Source organism: Ptychodera flava, chromosome 11, assembly GCF_041260155.1.
Source record: "Ptychodera flava strain L36383 chromosome 11, AS_Pfla_20210202, whole genome shotgun sequence".
Classification (NCBI taxonomy): domain Eukaryota; kingdom Metazoa; phylum Hemichordata; class Enteropneusta; family Ptychoderidae; genus Ptychodera; species Ptychodera flava.
In genome coordinates this window covers 22,243,596-22,261,418 of record NC_091938.1, presented here as the reverse complement: position 1 = coordinate 22,261,418, position 17,823 = coordinate 22,243,596, and the positions used below count along the sequence as shown (strand labels likewise).

The window sequence follows — 17,823 nt, the reverse complement described above, 5'->3', positions numbered from 1 at the left end:
TGCATCAGATACAAAAAACGAACCAATGTACTGGCAGACTACAAATTGTCGTCCCCGCAAACTGTTCTTGATTTGACTACTCGCTGAGAAAGATAGATTTCATATTGTAACCCAGTCATTAGACTAGGGTGTTTTCACCGTTTCAATCATTTCTTTGTCTCCCCTCCTCCAATATGAAAAACGTAATATTATTTTCAGCGACTTCCCACTTCAGTCGATATGTGAAATTTTAGCTCCAACACTAGACTCGGTTCAAGTCGCTGATCGTGTAAAAACAAAATTATTTCAGCAATTCATGGCGCTTTTCTCTGTGGCCTCTCCGCTAGGCGACTGATGCCGTATGTTGTGGGTTCGAACCCGATTGAAAACTAGCCGTATTATTTGAAGTGGGATTCCGCGATTCTTCACGCTTATCTGAGATGAACACGCCGAGAGTAGATTTGCGCATGCGTGGAGTGAACGCGAAGGGTAGTAAATTCAATACATGTCCAATCGGATTCGAACTCAAAGCGTACGCAACGGCACCAAGTCACCTAGCGAAGATATAACAGTATTAAGTCTCTGCCGAAATCGAGCGAAATGACCCAGATAACGCCACTAGATAGCGGTCAGAAAAAAGCAACGCGGTTATGCTACTTTTCGCACTCACTAAACTAGTATTAATTCACAGACTTTGACCAAGTCTACACATAACCACTTTGTAAGAGTGGTTGCAATCTGTAAAGATAACGCCACATTAATGGCCATTAATATTCAATAAAATTTCAAAACAGACGGATTTAGTCGACTAGAAGCCAGAGATAATGGCATTTTAATGCCGTGGGAGTAGGAAATTTATCTCAAGTCGGACATAATTGAACAAAAATTGCAGACGAAAAATGTCATAGAAAATATAAAGTTTCCATTAAAAATGTTTATTCTGGAAACAGATTGATAAATAAATCAATTTTAAATGATTATGCTTAATTTTGCTTTGTTATGTAATCTTTTTAATTTCTACTGGTATTGACAATTGCGCATGGTTTGTTCTCAGTGCGCGATCTCGCGATAATTTGCATAATCCACATTAATTTGCAAATTTCAAACTCGCCGCACGTCGACAATGCCATTTTAACAAACACCGGCCCAGTTGTTCACAATTTGACATCTGTATAAACGATCAATTCTTGATGAGGATTGCGAAGTACTTTTGTTTCAAACCAAAAAGTCAAGACCGTAGACGGTAAGCTTAAATTGCTTGTTTCCTATTGTTTTTATTTTAAATCAGTAATGAGAGAGTAAGATCTTTATTTCAGTAGTATTAGGCCATCGGCCCAAAATACTTTACATATATTTATAACTGTACAAAAACTGACAGGAAAAGATAATATACAATATTACTCTTTTAAAAACTTTGCATATCACACAACTCTTTTCTCAATCTCATAGCATGAAATATATAAACAGCTGTTTAATTAGTAATGATGGCGTTTCTAATTTTTCATCTGTTGAGCAATTGATTGTATGTTATATGGAATACCATTGTGCGAAGTTCTAGCTGTTACACAACCGGTTGGAGTGTGACACTGTTCGCTGATTCATTGTTTTAAAATATCTGTCCGTACATTTATTCGCTGTGTATTTGTTTGAAGTACTTCTTCCTGTGTGTGTGTCTGTGTATATGCGTTTGTATTTACATGTATGTATGCATGTATGTATGCATGCATGTATGTATGTATGTATGTATGTATGTATGTATGTATGTATGTATGTATGTATGTATGTATGTATGTATGTATGTATGTATGTATGTATGTATGTATGTATGTATGTATAGGTAGGTAGGTAGATAGGTAAGTAGGTAAGTAAGTACGTAGGTGGGTAGGTAGGGAGGGAGGGAGGTAGGGAGGTAGGTAGGGATGTGGGTAGGTAGGGAGGTAGGTAGGTAGGGAGGGAGGGAGGGAGGGAGAGAGGGAGGGAGGGAGGGAGGTTGGGAGGTAGGTAGGGAGGGAGGGAGGTAGGGAGGGAGGGAGGTAGGTAGGTAGGTAGGTAGGTAGGTAGGTATGAGCCTCCAGTGACAACAATGACAATAAACTAAGAGAGACAGAAAGGTAAATTGTCCTTATTTCATCACGATTAATTCTCAAACATTCCTGCAACTTTCAAAACTTCAACAAAAGAGACAAGTTGAAAACGCTGTATCGACGGCGAATACGAATACAGACAAAGGTGCATGTTACGGCAACTTAGCTGCATTAGACACATGTGACACATATAATAAATGCTATAGTACGTGAACAGGTAAGATTTTCAATCACACCACCTAATCCCACTGGAATGTGTTCGCTTTGGATAAATTTTGTCTTACTGATTTCTGTCAATAGATGTTGATGTTTCTGTTAGATTGGGACCTCCTTTCACAAAACAACAAAACACAACATCTTTGAACAATGGAAACTAATTAACCCGGCTACCCTGCGGCAGACACAGACAAACGAAAATCCCTAGAAAGTTTAGAGTGGCCTGTCGATACAATGCTTATAGCTGCGGTTGGTTTTTTGGATGTTTGTTTTTTCTTGTTTGGTTGTAATTTACTTTTCATTTTGAGACGGCTGGTTTTTTTTTTTTCGTGTGATTTAAGTGTAATACGACTTCAGATTTCCTAAGATACAATATATGAAGTCATTTAATTGTTTTTGTTCATAGGCCCAAAGCTTTTGTTTAAGGAACCTTTAGCAGATCAACGGATCATTGATTTCTTATGCAAGGGCTCAATTCTCATTGTGTGGCGTATTGTCTGAGCAGCTACCTGTTTGCTGTATTGTTTCCGATTGAGAGGCAACCGTTTTCCTTTTACCTTTTCCTTCATGGCCTCAGGAGAATAAATCATTACAAGTTAGGGCATTTCTCCTTTTAAGAATTTGGTAAGAGTCAGGCAAAAGCGATACAGTCGTTTGCGCTTTTTGTTTCGCGTATGAGCGACGCGTTGGGATCGATTCGCACGGTAAGTGCAAGAAGATCAGGGGCAATCTATGCCAAAGTTTTGTTTTCTTGTTGTTCTAGCAAACTGTAGCTATATGTTTAGGGGGAAATGTTGTCAACAGATAATAAAAGAGCAAGAGCTGATGACCGAATCACTTTTAAAGTTCAGAAAATGAAGTATAAGAGACTCATACTTCATTATACAACCCAGATCCTATTAGGCGAGAAAGAATGCTAAGTGTAGGGGTTTACAAAACAGTTGAATAAGAATAACATTTGCATAAAACCTAACTTTTTGTTGCTGTCGTTATGCTATTTTAATTGGCTTATTCAATCATTATCGATAGTAAATGATCTTCAAGTTCTGGCAAACACAGGCGGGTCCCCTATGATCGTCGGAATTGTCACCAACGCCACGTGTGATTAATATGTGGGTCAAATGCTCACAAATGTAAAATATATCATATAGAGCGTTCTTTACCAAATTCGCCCTAAATGTTTACTTTCAACTTTGTTATCTGAAATCGTTCGTTTGTAATTTGGGTTTCGGCAGACTTGTCGGGTGGACGCTGTCTTTGCCGGGACACATAGATTCATAGTGACGTGGGCGCCCCCCCCCCCCTCCCGCATCGGTGTCCGCTGATGTTCATAAACAGGGGTACTATTGTTTAATAGCTTTCCCACATTTTTCGGGGAAATGGCCCTCGTGGCCTTTGTAATCGTAGAGACTGTATGCAAATAGAGGCGCGCGTTCTTGCTTAGCTGATTTCTTCAGTTGGTTATCCTTTCTGACGGAGAGAAAGGAAGGCGTCGATGGTATCTGCCGGGCATGCGCGAAAATTCGACCGTCGTGACTTTTGCATCAGTCGAAAAAAATCGTTCGCCCTTTGCGGCCTGCCTGTCTTGGTACGGTGATTTTTCATCGTTTGCCTAGGTGGCAAAACCGCTATTATACAACAGCAGCGGAGGAAGTCCACCCATTTCGCTCCTACGACGTTCACTTGAGCACCAAGAATGTGCTTTGCAACTCCGGATCATTGAGGTGAGTGTTGAACGCCTTAAATAGCGATTACGCGGAGATTTAATCACGTTACCGCGGCAGTCTGTCATCGGTGAGTGTGGTTTTGTATCGCGGGTGATGGAATATCGCAACGACGTGAACAGCTGTGACGTGTGCTCGTGCAAAAGTGGTAAGGCAAACGGAGTCTCAGAAAAATATCCTCACACTATTAACAGCAAGTGTGATCGCAGAGGTCGGAATTATCAATGCGTGCAGACGCGGCAATTATAATTGGCGGTTCGTCGCCATGGGCTCGGGTTCTCGGTGAGTAAATAAGGGTTGCACGACACTACGTGCCGGGATGCAACACTGAAGGGTTGACCAACCAAGTAAGCTATCGTTGACATTGACCCAGATTTTCAACTGTATATTCCCAATTTAGGTTCCTTTATTGTAAAATACATTTTCCGTCTTCAAACGTTGAATTTATTTCATTCCTTCGCTTTTTTCGTTTTGATGTGGACATGTGTAATTGCTGCTGATAAAATCAAAACGACAAGCCCCCATCTCGTATAAACCTGATCTGCATGCTTGCCGCATGACAATGCTGTGAGTGGATGTCGGGCTCAGTCACACCGAACTTTTAATACCGTGATCCCGCATGGCCTCAAAGTTTGTAGGGGTCAATGTCAGATGTGATCAAAGCGACCTTCACAAATGTAGGTCGCATATCTTATTTGTCCATCGGTGTGGTCCCTGTCGCTGCTTTCGGTAGCTAGGCGTACGTTTCAAAGTTTGACTTTCTCGCCACGTCTGATCGAGTAAGTATTGCGTTTTTATTGATTTATAAATTCACTTGCACGTCGAAACATAGCAAATATTACATCTCAACGCGTGATCCAAGTCAAAAGTCAAGCCAAAAAGTTCACTCATTAATAACAGCGGCACCAACAAACTATTTTTGGGCAACAACCTCGACGTTATGGTAATACAGGCGGCAATACGAAAATTACATACCAACTTTCCGCGACATGTTTTACCGAAAAGTGATGTTTTATACTGCCGCCGCAGAACAGAATCGTAAAAGTGAGAGTAATAATTCTCTTGTTGCAGAAACTTGCAAGCAGAAAAAACATGTTTATGAATGGCTTGAACGAGACTCCCAGTAGATGGGTATGTCACCGATTATTTTTCCCGATAGACAAAGTAGGTCAATCGTTTCGTCATGGTGTACAAGTAGGCCATTAACAGACCTATGGATGAAAGCATCGGATAAGATTTCAAAACTCACACGTGACTGAAACTTTTAGTCACGCGTCGGTATTAAAATAAAATTCCCCAAAAGGCAAACTATCTTTAGAACATATGAGAAAACCCGCAATATCACGACAGATTATACGATGGTTTCACAAAGTTATGTTGAGCAACCCAGGACCCTGATAGAATTCTACCCTGGTACGGAATAATTGATCTCATCATGGTCATTCCGTTAATCTCAAAAGAGCAAAAAAAATACACCCTGACTGGCGAAATTTGATCACAGCAAGGTTTAATTCCTCTGTGTGTTGTCGCCGCGCAAACCCAATTAAACAGCCATGTAATCATAGCGTAATTATCACAGGAAATTGTCATGGAAATAATGGGTTTTGCACCATTTTTTATGCAACTGTTGAGTATCCAGCGATTTCAGGACCGGGGGAAATGTCTGCTCACTGACGTCTACTCAGGATTCATATTGTGTTTCGGATGACTACATTTTCGCCTTGTGGACTTCTTTTTCTCACAGTTGAATTAATTTATAGTGACTCCGTTTAACCGCGACACTATTCTGTCTGTTCTGTTGCATCGAGTGACATTATGAAATGAGACAGGTTAATCGTTTTCAGCAGTCTTCAAACTGTAATTTTCAAGGCAAACAATGACTCGCTCAGTATGTGTAATTTACAGAGAGCTTTATGCAGCTGTTGAAAGGTAGCGTTGGTTACATCGGACTTGCAACGCACGGCATCCGCTCAGCAACTGCCCTTGAAAAGATTTATTTTATGCACGAAGCTGTTGTGAGATTTCAGTTTTCAAAAGTTAAAGTTGAAATGATGCGGGCTATTCATGACCGCGACAGACTCTCAACCACTTCAATGCGCATGTCGGTAGGTACAGAGTAATGGATTATTAGACGAATCGATTTGATTGATTGATTGATTTCGTTCTCGCTCTGCAGGTTAACAAATAAGCAAGAAAATTGTGCAAGCGTTTCAAAGGGCCAGTATCTGTAATTTTTTTTCACTATTTTTGTTTGTGATATCGACTACAGTTTCTTGTTCTACTCCCCAAAGTGGTAATCGAGGCAACATTTACACATTAAGGTGGAACGCACCTCGGGGACAGATATTCGGACTCTCAAACTTTTACAATTCTCTTGTGACATACCACATGTGGGGGTTGATTTTAAAGCTCTTGGTGAAAGAAAACTTTTCACCGGCTTAGTTTTTCGAAATTCGAAAATTTTTATCTTTCTCCATAGAGTTAACACAGGGATGGCGGCCATTTTGAATTTCTAATATCGGCAAATCTTTGGTAATTTGTTTTATAGTACCAAAATTTGCACGGTGACCCACTATTTTTATTCTCGATTTTGAAAGAGAATGATTGAAAGATTCATTGAGGAAAGTTAGAGCAAAAGTTTAAGTCTTTCACTTTCGAGGTGCATACTACCTTAAAGAAGAAAATATCTGATTTCAACTGAGAGACAAATATATACTAATTTACACACGTGTGATAAAGAAGCGTCAAAGCGTAGCAGACTCTTTAAACCATAGTACGACCATCTCAGACAGTACACCATCAGGAAATTGTAACATTATCATAATAATCAGCAAAAATTAATCTACATTTTGGCCATCATTTAAAGTACTGATCTAATTGGTATTCCGGAGCATTAAACAGGTTTTGTCTTTTTTCCCAATATCACTTCTGTAATCAGTTTCCTAATTACTTTCAGTTATCATATAATTACTAATTGATGAAAAGTGCTCGACAATTATACAATCTTTTTCGTCCCGTGCCCATGGACGAGACCTGTTACGAACTCACCATTACCGGTTCTGTCGCAACAGTTTGTAACACAATACAAAAGTAAACACTCAGAAAATTACACGAGACGCAAGATGTCATTTAGTTAAAAGTCACGTGGTCTGACCAGGTAATTGACAGAATATCGCGGGAAAAAGTATAATATCTTTTGGAAAACAATGCTAAATGTAAAAATGTATCACGTCATCGCAAAATTGGTCAGGGATTGATAATTTTTGATTCGGGGAAGAAAGTTCGGAATGAAAACAAATGTGCACAGCAAATATCGCTGAAAATGTTTTCACACTGTTGCTTTTGCAAAAATAATTCACGAAATTGAACTGAAAAATTGTCGAACTATCAGGGGAAAAGTTACGCCTGCCATGCTAAATTCAAAAACTATGTTGGTGCTTTGGACACGCATTCAAAGAAATTTTCTGTTGGCTTTCTGACACACCCCTTCCAGGATGCAATGGTCCACTCCATAATGACAGGAAATGCGATGGCGCGAAAACGGTCGCTGAGAAGTTCAGTCGTTCAGTCTTGCAGAATAATAAGCAAGCGCTGCAATGGGCTGTGTTTAAACTTAGTGTTAATGACATTGCCCTCTGCATATACAACTTAACCTTTAGCAAATATCGGGCTCCGATGCAATTACTAGTCGGTACACAAACAGCAATTATTGGCGCTGGCGGTTTGCTTGATTTTATAATTAGATATGTCAGCAAAGAAAATTAAAATCTTTAAGAACCCTTTCAGTCAGTAAGCCCAGTTTTAATCACTGTGCTTAAATTTACATTTGAATATTACTGAGATGCTATTCTTTCTTTGTTTTATTGTCGTCGTTATTGTTGGTGTTGCTGTTGTTTGTTATTAATCATTGAGACTACGATTAACATATGAATCCATGCAGACGAGAGTGGCAAAATTGTCATGTACAGGCAGGTTAACACGGTCTGTTATATAACGATAGAACCAGCTCTAACTGCACGATACATTAAAATATGACGAAAACGGATCGCTAAACAAATTTACATACATTTAATTAAACCAGGTAATTGTCTCGTCAAACAATGTCAAAGCGAAAGGAAAGTTACTAAAAACCGCCATAAATCAATGTTTGATTGATGTTCGGTCTAATAAAATATTCTACAATATTGTAATATGATGGATGGTTAAAGTTGTGTTAATGTAGGTCGTGCCTCTTGAATCGGAAAATACCCGGTAAAATTTGTGGAGTTTCCCTATATACGATATTTGGAATCAGCAGGGAATTATACAGTACATACTTTGCTTTTCACCAGAAAAATACATTTGCTGGTCGTTAAATCCTAACAAAACAAGTAAACTATTATTATCACAGCCACAACATTGCAGTGATTAAATAGTTAATCTCTGGTTAGGACGAAGGACTAGACTTGTTAATGGCTCCAATCTCAGGAAAATATACAGAGCAAAATTTTAAAAATATCAACCTTATGGGAACGGAGCTAACTTGTCAACTAATGATAAAGAAATACAAGAATGCTATCGACCTAATAAATATTAATTAAGGTAGAGGATTTCAGTGTTTGACAACTGCACTATCAATTCATCTGGTGCAAACACGTCAATGACGTAATATTAATAGAAGGATCAACTTTGAGCAAATTGTTACACAGTGAAATCTCCACACGCTGTAAGGAAATTATCAAAATTGACAGCGATTTGAGGAGAAAGTGAGAGAGGCGAAAAAGATTAGTTGCTAGTAGGAGGACGGCTATGCATATTTCCCATAACAAGGGAAGGCTTCCATTTATCGACTCCATGAGTCATCAAAAATCGTATAGACATCGACTATATCGCTTGATATAACAGGGACAAAATTTCTCTCCCAAGCCCTGTCTAAGTTTTTCCACATAGCTATACCCACTTTTTGCTCTGAGTTAATAAGAATTTTTGCAGTCTGAAACTTGCCGTCTGTGGAAGTAATTCCTCACTTCTATGACCAGTAAATAAGTAAGTAAGTAAGCAAGTACAAGTAAGTTAGCATGTATGTATGTATGTATGTATGTATGTACGTACGTATGTATGTATGTATGTATGTATGTATGTATGTATGTATGTATGTATGTATGTATGTATGTATGTATGTATGTATGTATGTATGTATGTATGTATGTATGTATGTATGTATGTATGTATGTATGTATGTATGTATGTATGCATGCATGCATGCATGCATGTATCTACCTACCTACCTTCCTACCTACCTACCTACCTGTCTTTCTGTCTGTCTGTCTGTCTGTCTGTATGTCTGTCTGTCTGTCTCTGTCTGTCTGTCTGTCTGTCTGTCTGTCTGTCTGTCTGTCTGTCTATCTATCTATCTATCTATCTATCTATCTATCTATCTATCTATCTATCTATCTATCTATCTATCTATCTTTGCATATATGTATATGTGCACGTATGATTAATGGGCGGATGAATGTATGTATGGGTGGATGGATGGATGTATGAATGCATGCAGGGAGTGAGGGGGGAAGTGAGATTAGTGGGTAGGGAGGTAAGTATGTATAGGTTTGAAATTACGTTCGCATATACATACAGTGTGTGCACGAATGCATATATACGGATTGTGTGACCAGAGATCGATATACAGATTGATGAGTAAATAAACAACAGATAGACAGGTATGTTCTTCTCCAAATACACGACAAATAACATTCCACGTTTTTGTGTCTTGGTTTTTGGATGCCTGAAAGTTCTGACAGTTTTTCTGTCTCTCGGTGTCTCTCCGTTTGTGTGTCTGTGTCTTTGTTTATCCCATATTAGATATATCAGTATAAGGCAAACATAGCTAGCTTTTGATTAAAATCAATTTTCTCATATCTTATACATTTTTACTTAAAATGACGCTTTTTGAAAATTTGGAACATCAAGTATGCCAGAAACCCATAATGCAATACCATTATATATATGTCCATCGGTGTACATCAAGAGCTATCGGGTTTCTTCCATTCTATTTTCCACTCGCGATCAAAATGTAGGAAGTATGAGTTACATTCTCTCTACAAAAGGCAATCGATATGCTATCAGAAATCTCAATATGGCTTGGAATATGGTTAACTGACCAGTTGCTACGGGTATTGTCATGTGATGAGTTTAATGTTTCACAATATTTTGAGTTAAAATCTGACGAGATGTCGATGAACACGATATCCACGAGAGTAAGACTACGTCATAAACACACGTGTAACCGTTTCTCAACGGATTTAAATACAATAAAACTACATTGTGTGCCCTCCTGTCACCGAAGAAAGCATATTGTCATCACCGCTGTGGCTACAATAAGTCGCAACAACTTCGCATCGAGCACAAGCGAAACGTGGCTGTATGAGCGTGATCCACGTGATCAGGATGACGTTGAAGTAAAATATGATTTTGAAATATTGCGTCGTTTTTGTACCACAGGTATTTGGGGAGTCTCAAGATCATTACATGTACAGAGCTACTTAGTGCGAGATGAATGACAACAACTTCGATCCTTGGGTCAAGATGAATAATCTAAAAAAGCCAGAAGAAATGAAAGGGTAAGTAGATTTTCAGTGTTGTCAGTAATAAAAATAAACCGAGGAACAGATACAGGAAATTCAATACATCATGTGTAATTTGAGACCCATCAATGTGTTCAGTTTGATAAATACATATTTAACTATTCGTTGCTACTTGCATGAGCTGCTGTGGCGCTCAGCCAGATTCGAATTAGAATCTCGTAGGGTGAAAGGGAGGCTGTTTTCTTTGAGGCGGGGCGTTGTTTCGCGCTCACTGTAGAAAACACTGACAAAAATGTCTATATATCGAAAATTTGGAGTTTCATCCCCCTATTACCTCTGTCACTTACCTTTCGAGCTGTAAATGGTCAGAGCAGCAATCACTCGCAATGCTAGCTGTGGGTCCATAGCTGTGGTGTTTTCAGACGGGATTCCTGCCTTTTACGGGCTGGTTTTGACTTTTACGATTGTGGTTGCGGGGTTAAAATCGTAAAAGTCAAAACCAGCCCGTAAAAGGCAGGAATCCTGTCTGAAAACACCACAACTATGGACCCACAGCTACGAGGAAGTATGCTTCTCGAAATCGAAAGACCTGACTTAAACCTTTGCTCAAACTTTCCCGAACAAAACTTTGAACCGTTAAATTTCAAAATCAAGAATAAAACTCAGGGGGTCTCCGTGCAAACCTTTTGGTACAAAAGAAACAAATTACCCTACATTTACCGACACCTGAATTCAAAATGGCCGCCATCCCCATGTTAACTACATGGGAAAATTTCGATTTTCACAAGGGCACAGAGTAAGATAGACAGAGTGGTAACTCCTGCATGCCTTGTGTTCCGTGGTCGTCTCGGTAGACTATTGGCTTTTCATATTAAAATGAGCTTCAAAGGTGTTAAACTTTTTGGAGGCTTTGTTTGTGGTTGATAATTACACGAGATTATGCGAAATATACGACGAGATGGCATCGTACTGCCAGTCGCGTAGCAACCATAGTTACTTTGTGAGCTCTCAGGCCAGAAACACTGCTTCACGCCAATCAAAACATAACACGCCAGCAGTTTCATAAACATGTCCTTCCTTGACGCACGTGTGAAAGACGGTATGACTGACCGTAAACCATTGAGTAAAACCAGACAGTATCGATAAAAGACTTTCAAATTTGGTTCAAACACACTCATTATATATTCATAAAAATATGAGAGGAATTTTTAAAACGGTAAAACTCACTTTCCTGAAGCTCAAAACACTCCCGTTTTCGCCAGCACGTCAATTCTGCTCAGCACCACACGAAAACAACAACACAAACTTTGCCGAACATACTTTCGCTTAACAATTGGCGAAAATCCGAAAATTACCGAAGGATTCATGGTCGGCACTCTTCGGAAAAGAGAGGGGAGAGCAACCTGAGGCGAGGCGAACATGGATGGGTTACGTAACCGCTTCACGCCTTAAACAATACCCGTTGCGACTCTATCTATCTTTCTCTATGACAAGGGTAAGCCAGCGAAAACTTGAGTTACTCCATTAGCTTTAACATGGAGTCCCCACAAGTGGTAGACCAAAAAGTATTATAAAAGTGTGAGTGTCCGAATATCTGTCATTGTTGCGCATTCCACCATAAAATAGTAAAAAAGGTTAATACTATTAATAGTACACGGTCACCGTGAATTTGCATATTCCATAAATGGTAAAGGGGCGGGGCTTAGCGTACTACACCCGTACACCTGTAGCTGTCGGTCCTCCATATTTGATACGTCAAATGACATGCAGACGACGCTGCTAAGTCTGCCATTGCTAGTCGTGTGGGCGCCCTTTTTAAAAAGTGGCCATCCGCGTAAAATCTGCGATTGTCTATTAAAAAACAGGTGACCGAATACCTTTAAGGCGTTATACATTCCATTTGGTATAGAATCTGAGATTCAGTCCCATACTGTTCACGACGGTTAACCAATCAACGCTTTCTACGAAGGTCATCTCACGACAAGATCATCTGCATAAAAATGGTTAAACGCTCCTCCATCTGTAACCTTTGACATACTTTCCTGTATTTTGTTCAATTGTAAAATACAGTTTCTCCTGCCAATCCTAGAATACTGTCGAAATGCTCGCCGGTCCACTTGTCAAGATACAATGTAGTTTGAATGTGTGCAAAAGCCCATCATGTTATAGACTTGCTCCAAGTCTGTGGGCATATCAATATCAAAACATATAATGATAAATTGAAGAACTAAACACCAGCAGACCGCTGCGTCGATCGTTGGCAGTAACTCAGCTGCCGAGGAAAGCCAGGCGACTGGGGGCCAGTCTAATCATGTTATTATTTTAGTGCGGACTCGAATTTCTTGTTCAACGATAACATCGCATATTGCACACAGTGCGTTTTGTGTGCAAGGCTGGTAAATCTGTCCTTCAACCTACTTCGCGTACTAGAAGAATACGAAAAAATGTAAGTATTACATTGTTTGTAAACAGGAAACTCGCCCGGCGCAGCTCCGACGACTGTTTCCCTTCAAACGTACAGTGAAACATGTCTAAACCAAACACAAAAGGGACTGAGGAAACTGTCTGGTTTACAGAGATGCCTGGTTTATAGAGGTTTCTTAAACATGGGACTCTACGTGGAAGGGACTAGAAATGGTGTTCAGTATAGACAGGTTTCCAGATAAGACAGGGTTCAGTTTAGACAGGTTTCTTTGTATTTGCATTTGGGGCATACATGGCTTGTAGTTAGGGTGACTTTAAATTGGTACAATATTCTGTATAGAAGATGTTTTGCACTGAATCTACTTGGAGAGTTAACATATCAGACAAGAACTGCGGAACGTTTCCAGTCACAGATTTGAAAGTTAAAATTGCTAGCTCAAAGACAACACACAAGAATCCTGCGCGCCTCGATATGAGAGCATTGACAGGAACCAGCCATTCTATATAAGGTTGTCCTCGATGATATTAATTTCTTGTCGAGGGGACTGTGAACCTCCTCTCCTCTGCCTAGGCCCGAACTTTTCCAGGGCACTGAAGTCGAAACTAAATCTTACCTGCAGTTTAATTTAGCTGAGTCAGCTTTCTCGCATATTTTTTCGTTAAACAGGGAAAGCATAGCCCTTCAAAAAACGTTTATTTGGAGGGTCTAATAAGTAATAGTGTTTAAAATATTCGCAAACAGCAATGAGAATTATAGAAAATGTAAGTGAGTTATTTTTATAAACATATCGCATGGAAAAACATGTTGATTTAATTTAGCTTTGATTTAATTTAGTTAAAATTGTTTAATTTGGTTATATACATGTATATCATTTAATTTAGTTTCTAGGATGAACACACTTGAACCAGACAATGTGAAAGCTTGTAGATGAAGAAATAAGCGTGACGCAGTCTTGGAGTGTCTTGACAACCACATCGCAATTTTCACATGAGATCAAAGAAACGGGCCCTATTTATGCCTGTACATTTAACACCAAAGTTTAAAAGCATCGCTTGCACTATAATGAAAGTTAGGTACATGTGAATTTTCCCGGAGACAAAATGAAAACTCGTTTGACTGGACATTGAAGGACTAGATTGCTATTCTTGCCAGCTAATTCACAACAAGAAACAGTATGCACATAAATCAAGCTCAACTCGCGCGTGGTTAATGTTTTTCGCAAATGGGGTAATGACATAACTGAACGTCGCTTGGCAAGGTTAGTTGCTCATAAGTGTTGATAAATGTCGCGGGGCTGCCGTACTCCAATTGGGTCCTAAGCTCCATTAGCTATAACTGATGATGTATTGTCTACGTACACTGTCCTTCTGCTTGTGAAATAAACTCCTTGTTCAATCCCAGAAAGTGTGTCGATACGCTAGATGTACATCTTGTTAACACATACTTTTGTGTCTGATTCAAATGTTACTGCCGAAATGGGAAATTGGCGTCCGGCTAAGAATAATAGTTATCAATATGACATTAAACTGGTCCAATAATCATTTCCATTCAAGGTAATATATTACCAGGTCCATGGGACAATTGTGATTTACAAATTTAAGTAGGACCACCCTGAACCACTGATAGTTAGTGGTGGTACCAGGTGTCCGGAATGGGTAAGCGTACCCTGCTAGCATGCTACACCCGTCAGGATTGGTCCCAAATTGTCTAAATATTGTATGAAAAGATACAGGATATGAATCACCGTAATAAGTCAAAGCCGGGAATGCTGTCGTTAATCATTTGAGTGACCGAGGTGTCATATTTGGCCACAATGTCGTCATATCGACCGTAGAACTTTTTGAAAGTCCTAACGAGTAATTTTGTTGTGTATCCTTGTCTCAGTAATTTTGATGCCAATGAACTGTGTCTCAGTTGAAAATCAGCGTAGGAATTACAAGCCCTACAATACCTGAGAAGTTGAGACACGTACACACCATAAGCAGGTGCAGATGGAATATTACTTGATAAGTGGGGATAATTTATGATTTCAAAATCGAAACCATCCCTTTTGTCATACAGTTTAGTGTGTAGCCAATCAGTACCCACTTGTAGGAACAGATCAAGATATGAAGCAGAGTTCCTACCCTCTGTTGTTTCTTTGATTTCCAACTCATCAAGGTAAAGGTCCGCTTTTATTTATTTTATATATCAATGACCTGCCCATGTCTATCCATCATTCGACCATGTTTCTTTATGCCGACGATTCGAAATTTTCTCGGATCATCAAAACTGAATCGGATTGCAGACTATTGCAATCAGATATCTCTCTTGTTGGTAATTGGTGCAAAGCATGGAAAGTTAAACTAAATCTTAAAAAATGTTTTGTTATTTCATTCTCCAACAAGCGTATTCCGGTTCATTCCAATTATAAGCTTTATAAGCAATCAATCACACGTGTTGATGTCATCAAGGATCTTGGTGTTTATTTCTCCCAAAATCTAAGCTTTGTACATCACATCAATTGCACAATCAAAAGAGCACATCAATTGGTCGGTTTTATTAAACGGACTTGCTGCGACTTCACTAATACCACTGCCATCAAAAGTATTTACATTGCACTTGTTAGGAGAATCCTTGAGTATTGTTCAGTAGTGTGGTCTCCACACCAGAAGTCGTACATTGACAAAATTGAACGAGTTCAGAAGAAATTTATTAATTTTTTTTTGTTTTAAGGAGGGTATGGAGTACAATGTTGATAATTATTTTACATTATGTTCTTATTTTAAACTTTCGCCTCTTTTTATTTGTCGTCAAGTTTTAGATCTTTGTTTTCTTCACAAGTGTGCGATTGTCCAGATATTAATAGCTCCTTCACTTTCTTTGTGCCCCCAAGGCGTCTCGGGTCTTCTGACCTTTTCCGGATACCAAATCACCGCGTTAACCTGTCTAAATATTGTTTTTCGTCTCGGGCAATGTCACTTTTAAATAGTGTCTATCGTTTTGATATTGATTTGTTTACCAGTCTTAGTGCTTTTAAAACCCAAGTGTCATCTGTTTTATTATCTCTTGCTGATAGTCATTTTACTACCGAGAGTTTTTGATATTTGTCAGTCTCTGTTGTTACTTGTTTAGTGCCTTTTTTAATTAGTTTCTGCATGTTGTAATTTGTCTTTTTCATGTTTTAATTTTTCTCTGTTTGCATCCAGTTATTGGGCTATGCCTGTTGGATGTCAGAATAAATAAATAAATAAATAAATAAATAAATAAATAAATAAATATGTCTGGATTGTCTAGACCAATCAGATCATCGATATATCTGTGCGTGTTGTTAAAACGCCTTGCAAGTTTTTTAGACCCTGCTTTGTAGAGAGATTGTAGGAACTCTGCTTCATATGAATACAGAAATAAGTCTGCAAGAAGGGGTGCACAATTGTACCCATTGGTACGCCGATAGATTGTTGAAATGTCATACCGCAAACGTAACAAATATGTTGTCGATTAAGAAATTAAGCATTTTAATAATTTCTTCATTCTGTGTATTTGTGCTGGGCATCCATGTTGTTACTGAAATAACCTGACCCATGTTTGATGGTAATGTATTGGTACCTTCTACTGTCATTTTTATGCAGGAAAGCTTGTTTAACAAGAGATGACAGCCTTGTTTTAAGTTTATCGTGGGGAATAGTGGTGTATAATGTGGAAAAGTCAAATGTTCGGATTGAGCTGAACTTGTTTTTCTTGACTTTTAAATCAAGCAACAATTCCTTCGAATTTTTTAATATCCACATTTGATTCAACCCACTCGTTTCATACACTTTGTGACAATATCGAAAAAGACCATTTTTGATGGTTGTTAAAATTATAGTCAATAATTGTGACAGATGTTTGGTAGTGCAATTGCTTGATCCTGCAATAAAGCGTTGTTTGTAAGGGTTCTTGTGCAGTTTAGGTATCCAATACAACATAGGCAGTTTTTTTACCTTCTCTTTCAAAGGAATACCAAATTCATTGAGCACAGATGAATGATTTGAAAAAATGTCTTCATCAGTGAGGGAGGAAAGAGTGTAGGTTGTATTACTCTTATCTGAATGAAGGTTTAATTCATCTATTATACACTGGATATAATAATTCCCACAGACAAAGATAATGTTGTTTGAAGCTTTGTCTGCAGGAACTACAACATATTCGTCGTGTAAAGCATCGAGGCATGCTTTGACAGACGGGTCATCTAATACTGAGGAAGTATTTACATCTTTACTGTGAGAACGGAGATGTGAAATACGTGATTTTAATTTATCTCTGACTTTGCTCAGCCAGTCAGAGAGGCATTCCACATCAACTTCCTCAACTGCAGCCCACTGTCTTGCATATACAACGACATCGCATATTATTAACAATTTGTCGCGTTGGAGGGGTTAGTACTTTGTTCAACTAATGTGCTATATCTGTTTTGATGTACCTCATTAAATGTAAACAAAGAGTATAATATCAGGAAAAAATATTCTGAAGCAAGGCAGGGAAAATGCCACAATTCAAATTGATATTAGGAGTCTGTGAAAAAGCACCTCTAACACTTGTAGGATGAACGAGATAGCGTCACGGAAATTGACAATAAAACATCCATGGAAATTCAATGGATACCATCTGGCCACGCCGTTTGATCAAGATCATATATCAGGAAATTGCGAACCATTTCTATGAGAAAAGATGCGCATGTGTCATGTTCTCCAGTAAGCTCTTTACTAAATGTATTGAAATTTAATAACGGATCTCCGATATAACGCGTTATAACATCCGCAGTCGTCCTTGGTTCAAATCTGACGGATTTAAATGTCTGATTAGATCATTTA

General features: G+C 38.8%; 1 protein-coding gene across 4 annotated transcripts in view; it reads left to right on the top strand.

The window, feature by feature from the left end:
- Nucleotides 1–1,085: 1,085 nt before the first annotated feature.
- Nucleotides 1,086–17,823, top strand: part of LOC139143827 (low-density lipoprotein receptor-related protein 2-like) — a 74,637-nt gene continuing 57,899 nt past the window's right edge. The window contains exons 1-2 of one of the 4 annotated variants that reach the window (XM_070714402.1): nucleotides 1,086–1,222; nucleotides 10,484–10,602. In XM_070714402.1, coding sequence (XP_070570503.1) covers nucleotides 10,535–10,602 — 68 coding nt within the window. In that variant the 5' untranslated portion in view covers nucleotides 1,086–1,222; nucleotides 10,484–10,534. Of the gene's footprint in view, nucleotides 1,223–3,825; nucleotides 4,004–4,662; nucleotides 4,783–10,483; nucleotides 10,603–17,823 lie in introns of those variants that run through there. The other 3 variants (XM_070714401.1, XM_070714406.1, XM_070714403.1) reach the window with 3 other exon arrangements.